Source organism: Truncatella angustata, assembly GCF_020726525.1.
Source record: "Truncatella angustata strain MPI-SDFR-AT-0073 chromosome Unknown BKA67scaffold_5, whole genome shotgun sequence".
Classification (NCBI taxonomy): Eukaryota; Fungi; Ascomycota; class Sordariomycetes; order Amphisphaeriales; family Sporocadaceae; genus Truncatella; species Truncatella angustata.
This window is the reverse complement of record NW_025763385.1, coordinates 3,660,119-3,679,679: the sequence shown is the minus strand read 5'-3', so window position 1 is coordinate 3,679,679 and position 19,561 is coordinate 3,660,119. Positions and strand designations below refer to the sequence as shown.

Here is a 19,561-nt window from a genome sequence, read left to right as displayed (position 1 = left end):
ACAAGACAGAGCAGCTTTGTAGCGAAGCCAGCGTCAACGTTCTATTTCTGCCGCCCTATTCGCCGGACGCAAGTTCAATATCATTGAAGCGTTTCCAAGACTGGCTCTTGATTGGGCTAACTACTTAACCTAGGTAGGTAGGTATCCGCAAGTTGGCGTCACCGGATCTCTTTTTGTAGCGAGGTTTGACCTCGTAGCGGGCAGAAGGGCTGTTGCCTAGAGGCTCGACTTTGTATATGGTGATGAGCAACCTTTGTTCAGACATACTGCAGCTTTGAAGTTCGCGCAGCCGGACGGGAATGACGACTCAGTGCGATGAGTCGTCTACATGGCAACAACGGTAACTACGGCTTTCAACATTGCCTAAAGCCCAGACTTCAGAGATGAGTTCAGAGTAGAATTGAGCTGGGTCGTTAGCCATGTACGTTAGAAGGTGGATCCAGTCTGGCTTGGCTGATGCGCAAGACGGTAAGACAATTGAGCCACTTTGCCTTGAGCGGGTGGCGTAAACATGCATACTTACTCTTGATGGCAATTCTCGGCTCCCGGGTAACATACCGCGCTCGTACTTGAGAGCCTCGATTCTGATTTCAGAATTTACAGCATATGAACAAGACCCATTTTGATGAGATGGTATGTATTTCTTTTGGTAATCAACTATGGTAGGGATCATGAATGATGGCTGAGCTGTCCACCAAGCATTTGACATTTCTAAGCCAAGCTCTTAATCAGCGACTCGATATCCGAGTTGCTCAACTCCTTAATACCCAGCAGCTCATTGTCATTCTTCTCGAAGCGGTTTCCGTAGCCCTCACCCCAGTTGGACTCATTGATAAACTTCATAACAAAGACATTGGGATCGGGCTTGTCACTCGTGAGCGACGCCCAGGCCTCCTTGAGCTGCTCATCGATAGAAGCCTGGATCAGCTGCCACTTGTCGCCGGTAGCCCGCTCGCCGATCTCTGCGAGCTGCTTGAGCGTCGGCGCCGCGGACTGAACGTATACGGCCCGGTTCTTGGTCTCCTCGGGGTGTTTGAGGACGCTAGCGATGGCCTGGCCGACGGTGGACAGGGTGGTGGCGCTGAAGCGGCGGTTGCCGTCGTCGTGAATCACGATTCTGCGGCCCTTGGGGTTCGCGATCCAGCCGACCTTCATGCCCCAGTCGAAAAAGCCGCCGTTGATGACGAGGGATAGGTCAGGCGGCCTGCATCGGCCTCCTTCTTCAGCGCATCTTGGATGGCGATCTTGTCCTTGAACACGTGGAGCTGCGAGGTCTTGGCGTTTACTGTGTTGGAGCCGAACTCTGATGGAATGAAGCGCTGCACACCGGCTTTGGCTGCGGCCTGGACGAGCAGGATCTGCTTGTCGAGGGCGAGAGACGCGAGGGTGGAAACGGCGGCGTCCTGACCTTTGAGTGCATCTGTGAGCGACTACTTCTTGACGAAGCTGATGTCTTTCTTACTCGAAGAGACTGGGGTGATGTCAGTCGTAATGCACTGGTTTCTGGTTAGCTATTCGCGTTCCGTACCTGGTATCGAGGCTGACCTGTCTAGTGTTTCTACGGCAGCTGGAGTATTATTCGGGCATCCTGTTTCTCACCACGAATCGGGTTGGGGTTATTGGCGAAACCTTCAAGTCTCGCATTCATGTTTCGCTTCAATATCCACGCATCGGGCTCGAAGAGACCCGAAAGATATGGACTAACATGCTCACACGGATCGAGCGCGAGAACGCTACCTCGAAGTTGGAAATTGTCTTTAACCATAATGCGCTGCTGGCATTTGCGACGAAGCATTACAAGACCCACGAAAAGACCGGGAAGACGTGGAATGCCCGACAGATCAAAAACGCGTTCCAGACCGCCGTTGCTCTGGGCCAGTACGACAGAAAAAAAGCATTGCGCAATGCCAATCTGACAGTGCAACAGGCCGAGGCCAGCGAGGAGCGCAAGTGGATGAACGTGAAGCTGAAGTCTGAGAACTTCAGCTACATCGCAAAGACAGCGAGGGACTTCGAGGACTACCTTACGACAAGATGGCAGTCTGTGTATCGTTGCACCGCGCTAAATTTCTGCTGTCGGTCTACCGGCCGTTACGTTCGCGATACCGTCAAACTCCACATCTATCTTCTTATAGTACAAACACACCATTTATGTACATTATAGTGCGCTTAGTATGCTGCTCCTTGTTGGGCTTTCGCTGCACTAAGAACCATTGATGGGATATCCTTTATGGTACGGCCCATGCATGGGTGCATATGACTGGCATCCACTACACAGCCAAGTCTGGCTTGTTGGTATAGATGTAGAGAAGCTTATCATCTTTGATATGCAATCAGACCTGAATGGCCGCGGCACTTTAAGTATCCCAGATGTATGATTATGAAACCTTTCCTCTGCATACCACCACCGGGGAAACGGATTTAGTCCTTCGTTTTGGTTGACGAATAAAACCTTGGTTTACGTGCCTCAGTTTTAGAAAGCCTTCGCACTCAATCATATGCTACGAAATTGAATGCGTGCGATCAAAGGCGGCTAACCAAATCAACAAAGAGATCTAGATCGCGGCGATTGAAATGTTTTATTTGAGGTGAATATGCCTCCACCATGCCGTTAATCCTCGTACATCACACCAAGTGAATTGGGTAGGGTTCTCAAACCACCATCTACCACCATGGCCAGGCCAATCACTAGCGTACTTCTTCAGGCTTCCCCCATCGAATCTATGGTTTTTTACCCCTAGCAACAAAACAACGCTGCCAACTGACGGTGTGAACTCGGAAGGATCGAGAAAGATGGTCAAGTGCACCTGCTTTGGTGTGGACGGATCAGCCAGCCGAGCAACTCGTTGATTGCCTGGTGGCAGCGTTGAGGGCTGAAGTTCAGATATCGATGCAACGACCGCCAAGACGTTGGTTGACCAGTTCTGCTTATAGGGCAAATTGGGTATTGAGCGGAGTGGTGTGAGTTTGAGGGGCTTCCGTGGATCGACAGTAGACCACGGCAGGCGCTGGGTGTTCGGAGGGACAGCATAGTCCGACGGCGACTCTTGCTGTGCTGCGATCTCTTCTCTCTTTTGGGTCATTTTCTGCTCGGGAATATTCATGACCTCGAAGTCGTCCTCTGCATCTGCAACTTCCTCCAGAAAGGCTGCATCTGGACAGGAAAGATCTTTGGCTGTTCCGCTTGGCTCAGTTCGATTCTCGGGCTTCTCAAGGTCATCGTCTGTTGATTCTATAGCCTTCGTCGGTTCATGCTTTGGGTTTGCGGCTTCAAGCATAGCAAGTAGCCTGTTATTCCAGCCGACGTGGATCAAATCTTCCACTATCAAATAAACGATCCTGGATGTGCCAGCATCTTTTGCACTGTTGTCCTCCCCATTAACGGAGTCTTCGCGCTCGATGCGCGCCAGATCGAAGCTCTCCAGCTTCACATAAGATCCAATGGTAACGTCGCCACGATCGACATATCTGTGCATCTCACCTCCGAGCAGGGCCTGAATGCACAGTTCGCCGTCTCCTAGCAATAGCCGTACACCGCGCCGTCTCTTTATCTTTGAGGCTTCGAAAACATCGACCGCTTCAACCAGGAAAATGGACCCCGGAATGCAGTAGCGCGTCCGGATGATATCCGCGATCAGAGGTTTGGGCGTGAAGCGTTCCGATGCGAGATAGATTATGTCTTCGGTGGGTAACAGCAGCATAGCGGAAGACGCAGACATCGGTTTCCTATTTTCGTCCGTATCTTCTTCGCCTTTCCTTTGTATACAACTGAAATGAGGTTTCCAGTACGTGGGCTGAGCCGTTCAATGGACACAATATTTGCGCTCTCGCCGATCATAATCGTTGTGATTGCATGCGGCTGCGTTCGTTTGATTCGTTTCGTTCTTTAGATGGGAAACTGCTTCTAGGTTGGTCGCCATTATTTCGGACTGCTAGTTTGAGCCTGGTTTTGGAATCAACAATGTAAAGCAAGATCGTGCCAGTCGGTGGCGTTCCCTGAGAGTCGACATACCGATTTTGCTTTCACCAATGACAATTTTGAGCAAGTCCAATTCCTTCGGCCTGTTGTTGCTGGCACGGTAGAAAGATTGCGCTAATTCCTGTAACGCGACCGATAGTGACTCAGAGCGGTTTGCGAAATGACGCATCCCAAAACCGCATTTGCGCCACCATCAAAAATCAGAGCACGGCCACAATAGAACGCATGCTATCGACAGCCCAAGAATGGAGCACACCTGAAGACGATTGCATACATAAAGTTCAGGTTCAGCGTCCGGGTTCAACACTTAAAGATTTCCCCAGTGGGTCTATTTTGGCTCCCGCACAGTAATTATGCTTGAAGCACTGTGTATCCCGCCGGCGGGCGTTCTAACTGCAGACTTTACTATGAGTAGGCCTAAAATAGGTCAACGGACATTGTACAAGTCCCTAGCGAAATCAGTCACCTAATCTATTCTCTCACATCCTCCAATTTGTGTCCACTCTTTTGTACCCCACCAAGCTTACACGCCACAGCGTCAATTCTGAACCTGCTTACAGTACATATACTAAAGTTGGGTAACTCCTCCGCAGTGCAAAAGTCTTCAATTTTGGATCCACTCTAGTAGGATCTGAGTTGACTATAACACCACCTGCGACGCGTCGAGGCGAATACTGTTTAAGTGGATTATGATTTGTTATCTAGAGTACCAACTTAGGGCATAGCCATGCAAAAGAAGTCGAAGACGGTCGGGGTGATTCTCAGGTCCTCACTACATGGCGTCACTATACCTACAGTGGCAAGAAGCATGCTACGAGAATTATTACATATGATATAATCTTTATCTATAGAAGGATCATCCTAGAAAATGCCAGAAGAATTTCGCAATTGGTGTCTATAGAAGATAAACAGTGGCGAAACCCTAGGACCCTCCCTCGCAAAGAAATAGAGTGATTGTTTAAAGCACATGATCAAAACTTTCCCATTCTGGCAACCAATAACAATGGTGTCGCCAGATATGGCTGACCTGCCGGAACGGTACTCAGGAGGTAACCACAAAACACTTTTCTCGCCAAACATAATCCAACGTGAGTCTTGACTTATACCATAACTTTCTGGTTGCCGAGCTGATACTAGCGCATCGCGCGTTGCATGGTTATGCAGAACATCACTATAATCTTGATCAGGCATATCCTTCTCGAGCGGCGCAATGGAAAATGCTCCTTTATCTGTGAGAAGTTGTTTCCCACCAAGGTCGAAGTGAAGGTCATACACGAAGCCAGTCTGTAGCACCTGCCGCTCGGCGCCCGTTACGGCGTCCCAGATCTGCACCCTCTCGTCGTGCGAGAACGCGAACGACCAGACGGTTCCGTATGGCCCTGCAGCACCAAGAAGCGACATCCGTCCTTGTTCGTTTTATTGATGAGCTTGCCGCATTCGAACATTCGACCTCGCCTTGGCGGACAATTATGAGGAACACCCCACACGATCTGAGCCCTGGATGAATTGAGGGCTTAACATTGCCACCTCCTGCCTAATCATCTCTCGAGAGACTCGAGGATCCCCAGGGACGACTGGATAACATAATTATTTATGCTGAGATGCGGTTTTACACCAGGTGTCGACAAGGCAAACCTGCCTTCAAGGGTCATGAGGCCATTTCAACCAGTTCTGTTGAAATATGGATCCGCATGGTGGCCAGTCTGTTCTGCGTGACTCTCAACTTCCTTCACACATCGAGTGAATATCGCGCAGATTCGGACTCTATCTAGGGGAATTCCGTAGCTGCGTGACTCTCCCCAGAATTCTAAAGAGTAACTAAGCAATTGATGAAGAACCGTTCTGGTAAAAATCTCTGGTCTGAGTACATCGCGGTGAAATAGGCGCTGAGGGCGTATCAGGTACGACAACTCTAGGCACAAAATTATTCCCGCAAAGAGGAAGTCGTACATGGTAAGCGGGTCGAGCTCCCAGCGGTTGTGGTGCGAGCGACGATTATCCAGCAGGGATTTTTGTATCTTCATGATTTCCACGGCTGACCCAATACATTGCCCTCTGGAGTGATTGGCATATGGATCTGACCTGTCCATATTCTCGTCTAGAACAGACCATCGATGCAGAACTATTTTAGCTGCGTGATAAATAATCGCTATTGTATACTGCAGCTGGAGAACCTTTACAGGGTCACCTGTGATAGTTTTAGGAACCCGTTGATACACTGCATCCAGCTCTTGGTCAAAGTCTTGAATGTCTTTGGACGTGATATCGTCTCTACCGAAAATATCTAGTGTAATTTTGGCTGATACATTCCGGATAGCGCTTATCAGAATGAGCGGCAGGACTCGTGTAAGCTGATCAAGTCGTCGTTGTAAGGGAAGTTCGGTCGAATAGGCATCAAAGCTCGTCTCTGAGAGATTTCGCAGCTCAAGCTTGCGCTGCTTATGGCTGATTCTTTGTAACCTTCCGAAGGACGAACAGATACGATAGTCGAAGTTCTCCAGAAGCAACCAAGCCCGTCTGCGCAGTTCACCTTTGAAATCCGAAGGATGTAAAACATCGGATTCCCTATAGCCAGAGGACTCGGCTAATGCAATGGCATGTCCAAGGGCCGTGTACGCTCGCTGCAGATCTGATTGATGATATACCGTGACAGCGAGCCGAACAATGGCGGCCTCCACTTTGTATTGTCCGGGCCTGTCAGGATCACTGTGTTGCCAACACTGGAGGCAATTCGTTAAGCAAATGTTGAGTATTATTTCCGCCGGACCCATATTCCCTGGCAGCGACTCCTCGAGAAGGATGCAGTACAGTGCCGTCAAGGCAACCGAGCCATAAACCAGAGTCAGGAAGGAGAAGGCCACGGATGGAGGCATTGCCCTTGGATCTTTGCGGAGACTGTTCCACTTCGAAAATCAGCAGCTGTGCTGGCAAGGTTGAAAAACATCATACTTCTTGAACAATACTTCTTTCAAAAAGAATGCCTATACTATGTTAGGAGTAAGACATGACTAAGACAGGAGTGGGTTCCTTACTAGTAACCAAGTCTCCCGTTTGAAGAAGCTTTGGGAGGATGAGCTCAACTATGTCCTCTCCATCCGTAACTGACATAGAAACTAGGTGCCGTACGTAATGTTCCAGCTCCGCGCCATCCTCTTGGTAAATGTTGGGTGCATTTGGCGAGCCCAATTGTTTTTCGGGGCTATAGGGTTGCTGCTCGAGCTGACTAAGATAATTCTGAAAGCCCGGCTTGTCCCGAGACCTCGAGATTAGGACAGGCCGGTGAGGTTGGTATACGCACTCACGCGGCTTGTCACGCTTGATGCATTGCTGGCATGGATGTTCTCGGTTGCATTGTCTCCTGTGGCTTATTCAGTCTCCTGCCCATGCGGTGCTCTCTAGACGTGCCTTACTTTTGCTGGACACACGAAATGCAGCTATTTGTCTTGCGATCTCTCAGCTTCTTCGGGTCCGTCATTTTGTGGCAGGTGAAATACTAGTGGAACTTTCGTCCGCTGTACGTGTGTCATGACAGTTTGTGTTGGCTACATAGTTATGAAGCAAGATTCACGTGCTGTTCGAACGGGAAAGGTTTGCCTTGTGGTGGCTACTCTGTTACACCTTTTAGTTTAGGCCTCTTTTGTTGGAAGTGGAGTACAATTCCGTAATCCCGCATTCCCGACGCTAGAGCGGTACAGTAGGAGCGCATAGCTTTCAAAATCATTGCTGCTCTTCATTGTCAAAGTGGGTTTCTTAGTGGAGTCGAGGCGCTATCACGAGAGAACGTCCCAGAGGTCTGGCGATTGCAAAAGTGAACAGTGAATGCAGCAAGAGATAGACTCTGATGCATACAGTACATCAAATAAAGACATCACGAGACGCAATGTGAGGAACGGAGCGTAATTGGGCACCGCGGTCGCTTACGATAATGGGGACAACACGGCTGATATTGAACCACAGTTGAAGGATCAATGGTTTGCCCTAGTACTGAACCTACATACCGCATGGTCATAAGGGGAATTCTTCCTTTTCTTGCCCGCAGCACCCACCAGCGGTGAAAGTTTAGCCATTCATTGGCTACTCAAATCCACTTCCCTCCGTTAGGAACCGTTCTCGATTTATTTTATAAAGACTAACAGTATTATACAGGGATGTCATGGGCGAAGAATGGTTTAAGACGAAGGGGACTTGTCTTTCAGTATGGGCTTGATTCGGAGTCAAGACGGGAACATGAGAAGCGTTTTTGTGTCCTAGGGGAATGACCCGGGCGTAATCAGTGTCCTAGCGTACTTAGGTCAGCTTGTGCTCCACTAAAGTGGACCCGAAACTCTAAGAGACTGATTTCGCTAGGGACTGTAATCACATGCATCTAGTCAGCTTCATCACGCAGAAATGGTAGTCGCTACTCTTTTGGACGAGTTGTGCAGCAACAGCAAGCCCGGGCGAGGGCAGTGCCTCAAGATGAGTAACCCGAATCGTGCTTTCGTCAATGACCACTTTCGAGCAAGTCCATTTACGGTACGTACAGAAGGGAGCAGTGATCAACGCTATATCTGATTAGGTCGAAGTGGAAATAGCGACAATCCATATGCGACTGAAAATGGCATACATCTGTTCGACACCCGACACAAATCAGAGGCAGACCTATGGCGAGCGAAGACGCCAGTTCATGACCAGCAACGGAAACGGTTCATGCATCCAGGTGATAGAATTGACTGTTCCGAAAACTGTTTATGGGCCCTTGTGCTTGTTCACCGAGTCAGCCTAACCCGGACGGGGATTAACGTCCACAAGCGTCTTCCAGCATATCTGGATCTCGCTTGAAAAAGTACCTCTTCGAAGCTCCAATAAAACATGAAAACATGTTCAGTACTCAATGCTGTTGAAGCTTCATTTATGGTCTTGGGGAAGTGGATTACGTCCGGCGGATTGGTAGCAGAAATGAATACGGCTTTCGGGTCTAATTCTGATTCTTATTCGGATCCTGATTGAGATCCGCCACGGCGCTACAGTATTGAAATTCGGTATCATGGAAAATCATTTTGGAGCGATCCGCGAATTGAGCCACCCCAGAACCGCCTTTGCGTTATCGCCATTTCTGTTTCTGAATAGGTCAAATTCAATACACACCACTATGGATGCATGTTATCAATGGTCCAAGAATGAGCACGACCGAGTATGTTAGAGATGTCTTTGTTACAGTAAAAGGCGGGTGTCGCGGGTCTGGTTACAGGAGACAATTAACATGGTCCGATTTTGTACCTTTCTGGCAAACGGCCCGACTCGCTTTATACCCGCAAGTACCGTTACATATGTCCCCCAACTGACCACTGCACTACGCTGAACAACGTTATTGGCTTCCGCTTTTGTGGAGCCGAATTTGATTCTAGAACAGCTAATTTTGGAACTTTGAGCTAACGCACAATGCAGCTTGCGGGGCCGCCAGGCTTAGGTGGTTATGATGATTTCTGGGCCTGCACGTGTGACGAATTCTAAATTGACCCATGGAAGCACTGCTCGGGGGACTAACTTTCGGTGAAGGATTAAAGTTCTTCACAAATGTCGCTTTGTACTGTATGTGGATGCCACATGAGACGTTTCCGCTGTATGTGCGGTCGACTAAACAAGGGTCGACGACGCGTTGTCCTCGCCAACAGCAGGGGACCCAGCAACAGCGAGATGGGACCGTGGGGCGATAGGTGCTTATTAGTGGAAACTTGTAACAACGTGAGTTTTGTTGGTCAAAAGGGGGGGGGGGGGGCAAGGGGAGATCACATTTGCGCAAAATGCTCTCGGCAGTTGGCATTTTGCATCGGCCGAACTATCCATGGATATTCTTTGCAGTTTGCGGCAATGTTGCCGAGATCGCATGATGCTCGACGAGGAAATACACCGAAGAGCGCTGCGGTCGGAACTTTCTGTAGACATGGGCCAGAAGCTTAGATCACGTAACAAGACAAATGAGACGGTTTGATCGTAGAACTAAATAAGGGCTAGTAACATGGGCAGATTCGCTGTGAATCATATGTAGTCAGAAGACTCCGTCACGCATCTTCCACCACCTCTGTTGTTACAGTGACCGAAACTTGCGCGTTCAGGGATAGGTCCCGGAACTCGCTCCATGACGTCTTGTCAGTCGAGTTGACCCAGCCGACCTCGATCTCGCCGCTACACACGACAAATATTTTCTGCTTTCCGTGGCTGTCCATCATCTCCACCGCTGTCGGGCTCACGAGGTTCTCCAAAATGGTGCTCCGCTCCGACTTCCCGCTCCCTGAGTCGATGTCTAGTTTCCACAGCAACCCGTCCATGTAGCTTGCGGTATACGCAGTTTCTGTATCCTGGCTAACGGCCAGTCCATCACAATGAGGTATGTCATCTGAAATGACCTCGATCGGCCCTGCCATCTCAATCTGGCCTTCCGTGTATCTGAGAGGGAACCGATTCAAAGTGCCGGCTCCGTTGTTCGTGAACCAGAGAAAATCGTCAATTAGTCGCAACCGATTGATTCCATAGGGACTCTCGTCAACAGGACGTAGCGCATCCTCTTCTACTAGTACCGATGTGTCGCCGCTTAAAATGTCAAACCGCAGGATAGCCCCTCGAAGTGAATCCGCGATCAACAACACGCGCTCCGACGCCGCAACCAACCCGATTGCCGCTGCAGCATTCAGTTGGGCTATTCTCTGGACCTTCGGATCCTGCCCATCCTCCAGTGTTACGTGCCATGCAACGTGATCTGAGAAATGAACGGTGGCCAGGTCCAGCATGCCGGTAATTACGACGTACTCATCGCTCTTCCCCTTTATTGGGCACAGGTTAATTGCCGAATTGGCATCGTTGAATGTGTGCAGCAGCTGCGGCTCTGCGTCCTGGTCCTCCGCATCCAATGTGTACAGCTCCGGCTGGTCTAGTCTTGTGATGAGAAGCTGACCGTTTGGCCGCTGAGCGAAGCCCTCGAACCAGGCGTCCGAGGGTAACTGTGTAAGCAGGACCACGTCTTCTAGCATGGTGTATTATCCCAGTTCCGGTGCCAAGTAGTGATGATTTCGCACCGTCGGCTGCCAGTCGAACTGTTCCGTGCGTAATGAGAAATTATGCCTTTTGAGAAGAAAAGCAGCGAGAGGATCAGACTCCCTCAAAAGTCTCTCGTCTTGGGTGTAAAACATAAAATGCATGCCTCTTTGACATTCAGATCCTCGTAGATTGCTTGCGTGTACCTCACATATGCGAAGAAAGCAAAGTACATAGGGAGCTGCGTGGCATCGAGGCAATTAAGATTAGTCTGGCGGGAAAGCCGCGGCCGGCCATGCACAGGCTCTGGGACCCCATCAGCGGCACCTGAACTGAACTGTGCCTTGGAAAGGGCAGTAGAGCACTGACCTATTCTGCGGAGATGTACAGCTACATCCAGTCACGTACAGTAATCTAAGGACTATAAGTACATCTACTTCTAGCATTTCAATCTTTCACCTTCAGTACGGGTAACCTCTTGTAGCCGGCCGGGCATCGACCGTGCCAGAGTTTCCAGACATCCTTCTGGTACAGCTCTCCAAGCTGCCGTTTTAGCTGCCCGGAGATGTACTGCGTTCAGAGACTGGCTTTCGTATTGTCATTCGATCCAGCTCTTCACCCAATGCCATACATTCTCGATTGGATGAAGGTTTGGCTATTCGGCGGCCATTTTACGACCATAATCATCATCTCGAGAAAAGCATATTGCGTATAAAATGCTGTACAGTATGTGATGAAGCGTTATCGTGTTGGAACCATAAGTCCACGTACGGACTTACGAAATCCCGGACAAGTGGGACGATATACCGGCAATACTTTTCTGAATCAATTGTACCCAATATCCTTCTCCCAGATTAGCGCATACCTGCTCTATCTGGGATCATGGGTAGGTATCCTCAAGTCGTGAATGCTCAAGCTTGAGCTGTTTGACCAAAAGCTGCAGGAATGGGCCGCGAAGTTACAGGCAGTCATCGAACAGCACTCGAAGAGTGGCCAGCAAGTCTTTCTTAATCCTGCACTTGCTGACATGGACGTGTCCAGTTCCCACTTTGAATAAAATAATATGTTATTATAAAGCTTGGCAATGAGTCGAGCTTTCTCGTTGACTTGGCAACCATCTTTGTCTCGACACGAATGTCTTCAGTGCTTCCATTATATCCATGAAGACCCGATTTTGCTCGAGCTCGCTCTTGTGTGGCTTGATGTGCTTCGACAGTAAGTTGTGGCCACGGTTGCGCTGCAATTGATGCTATACAATCAGTAGTCTAAGCAGGTGACCTCGGCTGAACCTCGTTTTTTCTCAGAAGTTTGACTTGTCGTGCTGGTGTTTGTAGGCCTGGTTGTTAAGATTCCTGAGCTTTTCGGTTGAGTAGGGTGTATCTTATGAGCCGGTCATGAGTAGAAAATCAGGCGGCCGTACGTATTGCGCAGCATGAGTAACGCATTAGCAAGCAGGAACTCTGATAATAGTCGTTCTCGTCACCACTCGCTCCTGGATTAGGCCTATCGGATGAATGCAAGCATCCGCACAAGCGAAGGCAGCACAGCGACCGTAAGGTCTGATCCGTTATCAGCCAAGATGCCCTTCGCCGATCCAGCCATCCATATATCAACAGTTGCACAAATGGACGATAAAAACGCTGCTCTATCATCCGGCTCCTCCGAGAAGACGGAGAAGAAGCCATATTGTCTCTGGCAAGCAGAGGAAAACAACCAGCTGTCACAGGGACAATAGAAGAATTAACATGTTACATTTAGGGTTTGACGAGAGCTCTATTTTTGCGAAGCGAAGGCGCAGAGACCATGAGTCAGAGGGCTTGAGTCCGACCAACGCGAGTGGCAAGAGACGATGCTCATCAGGACATGATAGCAGTTTCCATGAATGAATCGCAGTTTTGGAGACAGTTGACAGCTTCGGAGTACTTTTTGTGGTGTACGCCTGTTCACAGTCGTGTTGGTCATACCATGGCGAAGCTCGGTGACATGGATCGACTACCTATCGTCCTTCTCTGGTAAAGCTGTCGCACAAACCGACCACTTCTACTAAGGATAGGATTTGCGAGATCGTACAAAGCAAAGGTGACAGAAATGATCTGAAGTGACGTTAGGAGATCCAGTTTCTGGAAAGAAGTTCACTCACCAAGAGCTGTTCACTTGTCGTTTGAGCCGACAAAGCCACCATATTGACTCCGAAAGCGGCAATACGGAGGATGCAGTGGGTGAACATCGGCGTTCTATTTTGTAAGCTATCCCATGCTATTCGTAACCATTCCCATGCCATCCAGAGACGGAAGAGAGATGTGGACAATTGATAAAGGACACGGTGCCAAGGAATGAGGAGAGTCTCCAGGCCCACTGCAGCAATGAAGGATAGGACTGATGTTACAAATACAACCCCTAATGGTAGAGGCGCAAATGATCTCTGGTCCATACTGTAACTCCCAGCCACAACCAAGGTCTTTTCTCAAGTCAGCGGGCTCTCACCGAGATCGGTGGCAACATACTCACTTCTTGAAGCATACTCCACAAAGGAATAGTATGTAACAGATAACTTATCCATGCTTCACCTCGAATCCACGAAAGGATGACAAAGACGGACGCAGTGGAAATGCCCAGGAAAGAGACTGAAAAGACAAGTACCACGTATATGCGCCAATACATAACACGCATAGTCCATGGTGGCTGTTCGACTCGACGTGGCCGGTTTGAGTATGTGTTGAAACAACTCCATAAACTCAAAACTGCCTCGATCAGGAACGTGATATGGGCAGCAGCTGTTTGGTATGGGATAAATGTTATGGCCATAGTTGCAACGCTTCGATGGCTATTGGAAGTAACCCTCTTTTATTGAATATTGAAAGACTGTGCCCAACTTGCGGATTTATACAAGTATTTTCTGGCGGAGACGGGCATTCAACGTCTCCGCCTGGAGTATAGCACTCTTCTGAGTTGCTCCGTTCCATAGTTGACTGTGTTACTTATCCTCTTATGCCCTTCGTTCATTTTGCTGGTGAGTGATGTACTGCAACTGTAAAAGATCTTCGTACACACTATCGTTAGGCGCTGAGTTATATAGCTGTACTAATACTCCTACATACTTGGCATCATCTCATCCGAGACCGTTGATGTGACGCGACATATGAGAAGATCAACTTCCACCTTAGCAGATGTTTGTAAGCGCCCGAGTAGAACATATATTCCCCTTGTTACTGATCAAATACTCTGAGAGCTAAAGCGCTACATGTATCAGTAGCAAGAAACATTGATTTACTGGGAATGAGGCACCTATAGCATGCTGATCCTGTGCCTCTCAACCCTCTACCATGATTTTATTTCACTTACTCATACTTCAGTTCGCCTGTTTGTTGCTCAACCATTCCATGCATGACAAACTGCTGTGCCTTCAAAGGCTGAAGCAGGCAGTGGTGATCTGTGACGTGACAACACCGAGCGGTATACTTTCGGCGTTGCGCTGCTGTGAAAAAGAACCATATGGAGGGATCCTCGGGACAACTCCTTCACGACTGCGGCAAATCCTTAGTCGGCTGTGCATTTTGTGTACAATCCTTGAGTATATAAGGGGCAGTTTTGTATATTTACGTCGTTTTGAACTTAGATAATGAAGGCATTGCGATGTATCATTTATTCCCCGAACAAAGCGTTGAATCCTTAGATATCATCCGGGATAGTAGTCCTAATGGAGAGCAAGAAAGCTCTATATGGGTATGTCCTCCAAGGCTAGCACACTGGAGAGCATCTGACCCAGAGATATCGGGCATGTTCCATTCAGAGCGATGATGGAGCAGCTTTTTTACTACATCATGATATCCCTCTTTGGTTGCTATGTTAATATATGTAGCACCGTATAGATCGGATATCGAAGCATCCGCACCCTTCTCGATAAAGGGCAGTAGACCATTGACGTCGCGGGCGTTGATATCGCATGTACCCATGGGCAACTGTCCCGTTGGCGCCCTTGTTAACATATAGCTCAACTAACTGGATACGGCCGTTGGGTGAAGCAGTATTAAGCGGACTCCATCCGTCATTGTCCACGGTAGTCAGGTCGGCAGCCTTCGCGAGAAGCAGCTTAACGAGTTGCATGTGTCCGTGGGTTGAAGCAGAATAGAACTGTGTCGCCCCGTTATCGTTCGCGACCGTGATGTCCGCTTTGTTTTCGAATAAGAACTTCACAATATCTAAATGACCTCCTAACCCTGCACTATGGACTGGTGTCCATCCGTCCTTGCTTGCAACCATGATGTCTGCTTTCTTTTCGAATAAGAACTTGACGACATCTAGGTGTCCGTTTTGTGCTGCCATGTTCACTGATGTCTATCTAGTATGAGTCGGAATTTCGCATCGCATAGGATCCTATCCTTTGTTTAGTCCCAGATAACATCACCTAGAAACATTCTGCAACTTCACCTCTAGCTTTACCAATATCAAAATCAGTGACGTCTCAGGACATTATGCCTACGGCGGAATCCGACTTTCCGTACTGCTTCAAAAATCACACTTCCAGCAAGTAGAGTATCACTATGGGTACTTCGCTCGGTTCTTCGGACCTATTCTTTTCGCTATTGGTGTAGCGCCCGTGATCCTCAGCGCCCTGCAAGTATGTGATTGATTGATTGATTGTATTTAACGTGGGGAACGTCTCTTATTAGGGCAAACCACGCCTCCCAGAGCCATACATCGCAGGGTTGTGGAGGTGTCAGTGAAACTATGTACATGCCAGAGCCGCTCATGTGCAGATCCACGCTGTTGCGGTACCATGTTGGCGCTGCCAGATGAATGAGTCAATATCCAACCTTGATTCCGTCGGAAAACATCCCCGTCCATTGCTATCCGACCCATCAGTCCGCAGTCCTCCGGTTTGAACATCGTCCCAGTAGCCGTTCGATGTCCTTCGAATTGATGAAGGTGAAAGCAGGTGATGTTGCTTCCACCGTGGTGGAAAACCCCGCCAGAATTGGATATGTGAGGAAGACTCTTTGGTCATCGGGCTCTGCGATAGAGCCCATCTCACTGTCATGTGCCTGTTGACGACTGGCACGAGCCAGGTTAAGGGGACCGTTGCGGGATTCGAGCCCACTTGCTCTCGTCGCCCAACGCAACAACGAGAGGACTGCCAGGCGCACTTACCCACTGCGCCATACGGGCCACTGCAAGTAAGTGTTGCTGTCGAGCAGGCGTGTGGAGCCCGAGTCTCTCGAGCCCCGCTTTCTGGTTCAGCGCGATCATGATTATCGTATTCTTTCTTTGTCATTACGGCGTTTGATTGATCTAGGGGTTTAAAGTCGTCCGGGAATAGAGGTTTGCCATCCATGACCGTCTGCGTTTGCTAAAGAATGCCAGATAGAATGAGCATATTGCTTCTATCAGATTGCGAGATGAGGGGGGTACCAGCTGCGTATGCCGCCGTACTTGCCGCAATTGCGTCTATCAAAATTAAGATTGGCCACCGCTACCAGCACTGGCTCAAGAAATGAGCCATGAGTAGGCATAGTGCCAAGAATAGTAAAACAATCAGTCTGCTAGTAACTTGTCACTAAAGTAGGTTGTTCGAAGCAGTAAAAACATAAATAGCATCACTTTTATGCAACATGTTTTCCTTCGACTGAGCAGACGTGCTTTCATCATGTCTTTGTCTACACCAACACGCCTTCAAAATCTAATGATTATGGCACGACGCGCTAAGGCGACAGCTCAGGCGCGACCCTACAGCTGGATGGAGTTCAGCGTGCCTACAGACTGGTGGCATGGTAACTACCTTGCTTCAGGCATAGGATGTCACGATCCAGGAGCAAAATCCACACAGACCCACTAGCCCCACCCATAAAGCGCCCTCAACGCATGCGAAAGTAATCCAAACGGTCTGTACGTTGACAACATCTTTGGCGGCGAAGCAATACAATGCCATAATATCAAGCAGAGCATAGTTAATCGATTGCCCGTGATGGCAGATAATAAGCAGTCTAAATACCGGCAGGAGATTCAGCAGATGATGTATGTCTCTGGTGAAACAGGCGAGCCTTCCGTCGAAGTAACCGCCATGATTGAGGAAATTGTGCGGCAACAAGTCATCGAGATGCTGCGCAACTGTACGGAGCTCGCCGCCCGCCGCGGGGCACGTTCAATCACCATAAACGACCTGATCTTTCAGATCCGCGACGACGGGCTCAAGGTCTCGCGCCTGCGCACCTTTCTAAGTTGGAAAGATGTGCGCAAGAATGTGCGAGACTCCGACGAAAAGGGAGGCGATGTTGAGCTGGGCGTCGACGACGCGGGCCCTAGCGGCGGCATACCCGGCGCCGGTCCGGTTGAGGAGGCTGCCAAAAAGAACAAGAAGGCCAAGGTCAAGCTCCCCTGGGAGCCGAGCAGTTTCTACACTCAAGAGGTGCCAGAACGCGAAGAGGAAGAGGATGAGGAGGAAGACGAGCTCAACTCCATCACCCTGCAGCGACTACGTAAGGCGGACGAGCGGACAAAAAGGCATCGTAACGGACAGCAAACCTTCGGACGATATAGTGGATATCCTCGGTTTTCTGACATTCGAGATGGTGCAAACCCTCACGGAAGAAGCGCTAAAGATCAAAGTGCAGGAGGACCTGTGGAAAGAGCGGCCTGGCGGGGAGAGCAACTCCAAGAAGAGGAAGCTAGCTCCTGGTGGTTTGTTTAGCCAGCCTAGTGAGGGCAAAACGCCTGTTGAGACCAGGCACGTTCAAGAGGCGTTCCGTCGGCTGCAGACAAGGACGAAGAAGAGCCGCGCTATGCTCAACGGCACGAGGATGCAGCAGAAAACTCGTCTGAAACTCTTCTAGATCTGTGCTTTTGCCATTGTCCGGTTGACTCGTACATGTATCGGGAACTTGGTTTCACCATGTAATGCCATGCCCAGGCACTGTGGACTACTCCCGTTGCTCCGTCGACGAAGCCTAGGAGACCATCAATCACATGTGAACCTGGGAATGGTAAACGGGTCATGTACCTCGAAGGGCTGTAAAAGGTAGAAGTCAGTCCTATGTGGCTTGATTAAGCATTCGACGCAGGGGTTGACTCAAGCAAACTAGTTCTAGAGATCAGCGTCCAATTAGTATCAGCTCTTCTGTGGCTGTTACGCGAGAAGAAATATATTTCCAGCGGGCTCTCGAGTACGATGACGTGAAGTTGTTGTTTTTCGCTGTGCGGGACGCTCCTTTATGGCCGAATTTGTTCCCTACAATGGTCTGGCTAAGTCGTGCTCTCAATTTGGCTCTCAATCAGGAATCGTCCGAATGAGTTCAAGTGGAAGAGCTCTACCGACGATATCGACAGTATTGAACACTAGACATGTACAGAGTGCCTGTGTCGCGGAGAAATGAAGAGCTGAGGATGAATCTCATACTTGTAAACTCTATGCCGGGATATTCTTCGCTATTGGAATGCTAACCAAGAAGCACCTTTGACCGAGCTTTATATTGTGTCCGGTTTGTGGACCGAAAGAGTCCAGTAGAGAAGCGCTTTAGCTGTGATTTGCTACTCGTATCGGTCGTGGAGGGAGCCCGGTTTGGACTGATGAGCTCTCACCTGATTTCGTTTATGACACCACGCAGCGCTGCATGCTGGGATACCAGTGTTAATGGGCCTTTGTTACAAACCGCTTACAAACACGAGTTAGGCGATGGGGGTCAAGCACTTCCCTGCCACTTGTTTTGGTTTAATGCAGGAAATCATTCCTTGAATGCGACTGGCAAGGGGCAAGTACCACTCATTACGATGGAAGGTAGAGTTTAGGAGGAACAGGGTCTAGATTTCTCAACACTATTTCTGAGCTCAAATATGACTTGGACCATCCAATTAAATTATATGCCAAGTTCCCCGTGCTCGTGTGTTCATAGGATAGCAGAGCAGGCAACTACTACGAGGTCTGGCAAGGCGTTGCAAAGAACATAGGGTGACAGAAGTACACAGCGGTAAGGTATAAGAATTGATCATCTTACGGTCCGGACGCGGTCAAGATTGCACACTGTCCGCCAGTATGTAGGCAAGAAGGTGGTATGGTGCTTGCTGCAGAAGTCTGAACCAGGCACCATGATGAATCCGCTCTTGCTGTGCTTCTCAGTGGTCCTTGTCAATTATTTTGTCACATGGGCAGCTTCACTTCAGGCTTTGCACATAGCGACTACTGACTTGAGCCAGACAACATTAGCGAGGCACTCCGGAACCTGGCGCTAGACCACATGCCCTCTTGAGAAGTGGAGCAACGGAGCACTAAATGCCACGCGGGAGTGGAAAGTGTAGCAGGGCTCTAATCTCAGGCGCAATTTAGGCCCAATGTTTTGCAGCGGATAGACTACAAATTGTTCGGACTTATTGCTGAGATAACATCCCTAGCGCGATGGCCGGCGCGTCACCAAATATGCCTTCAACTCTGAATGTCTGACCTGCGAACGATATTTCAAACATTTTGTCGCTCTAGCACAATATATCGGCCGGCAAGCAACATGTTCTGCTGAGCAAAAGCTGCCGCTATCGCCGTTAGGAGAACTTTTAGTGACATCGCGACTTTCCATTTCCTCTTGGGCG

At 49.2% G+C, this 19,561-nt stretch overlaps 7 protein-coding genes across 7 annotated transcripts; 2 read left to right on the top strand and 5 right to left on the bottom strand.

Annotated features, from left to right (window-relative positions):
• Positions 1–1,430: 1,430 nt before the first annotated feature.
• Positions 1,431–2,164, top strand: BKA67DRAFT_518629 (uncharacterized protein; the record flags this gene model as incomplete). Its single annotated transcript, XM_046098025.1, has 2 exons — positions 1,431–1,506; positions 1,554–2,164. Coding segments are annotated over 2 exons (687 nt in total), but the record flags the coding sequence as incomplete, so codon positions are not given.
• A 415-nt stretch (positions 2,165–2,579) lies between these two features.
• Positions 2,580–3,701, bottom strand: BKA67DRAFT_518681 (uncharacterized protein; the record flags this gene model as incomplete). Its single annotated transcript, XM_046098029.1, has 1 exon — positions 2,580–3,701. One exon carries the CDS (start codon positions 3,699–3,701, stop codon positions 2,580–2,582), a length of 1,122 nt encoding a protein of 373 aa, XP_045957930.1.
• Positions 3,702–4,803: 1,102 nt separating this feature from the next.
• On the bottom strand, positions 4,804–5,591 carry BKA67DRAFT_570762 (uncharacterized protein). The gene has a single exon (XM_046103178.1). It carries the CDS (start codon positions 5,378–5,380, stop codon positions 4,841–4,843), a length of 540 nt encoding a protein of 179 aa, XP_045957929.1. The 5' UTR covers positions 5,381–5,591; the 3' UTR covers positions 4,804–4,840.
• BKA67DRAFT_570760 (uncharacterized protein) lies at positions 5,591–7,580 on the bottom strand. The gene is made up of 3 exons (XM_046103177.1): positions 7,012–7,580; positions 6,929–6,960; positions 5,591–6,882 (listed from the first exon to the last, which is right to left on the bottom strand). The coding sequence occupies exons 1-3, from the start codon at positions 7,085–7,087 to the stop codon at positions 5,641–5,643; spliced, it is 1,350 nt and encodes a 449-aa protein (XP_045957928.1). The 5' UTR covers positions 7,088–7,580; the 3' UTR covers positions 5,591–5,640.
• A 2,180-nt stretch (positions 7,581–9,760) lies between these two features.
• BKA67DRAFT_327361 (uncharacterized protein) lies at positions 9,761–11,273 on the bottom strand. The gene has a single exon (XM_046096216.1). The coding sequence runs from the start codon at positions 10,984–10,986 to the stop codon at positions 10,021–10,023; it is 966 nt and encodes a 321-aa protein (XP_045957927.1). The 5' UTR covers positions 10,987–11,273; the 3' UTR covers positions 9,761–10,020.
• A 3,563-nt stretch (positions 11,274–14,836) lies between these two features.
• On the bottom strand, positions 14,837–15,313 carry BKA67DRAFT_660211 (ankyrin repeat-containing domain protein; the record flags this gene model as incomplete). The annotated part of the gene is made up of 1 exon (XM_046107581.1): positions 14,837–15,313. One exon carries the CDS (start codon positions 15,311–15,313, stop codon positions 14,837–14,839), a length of 477 nt encoding a protein of 158 aa, XP_045957926.1.
• Positions 15,314–16,952: 1,639 nt separating this feature from the next.
• On the top strand, positions 16,953–17,817 carry BKA67DRAFT_593351 (transcription initiation factor IID, 18kD subunit-domain-containing protein; the record flags this gene model as incomplete). Its single annotated transcript, XM_046104939.1, has 2 exons — positions 16,953–17,493; positions 17,525–17,817. 2 exons carry the CDS (start codon positions 16,953–16,955, stop codon positions 17,815–17,817), a joined length of 834 nt encoding a protein of 277 aa, XP_045957925.1.
• Between the last annotated feature and the right edge of the window lie 1,744 nt (positions 17,818–19,561).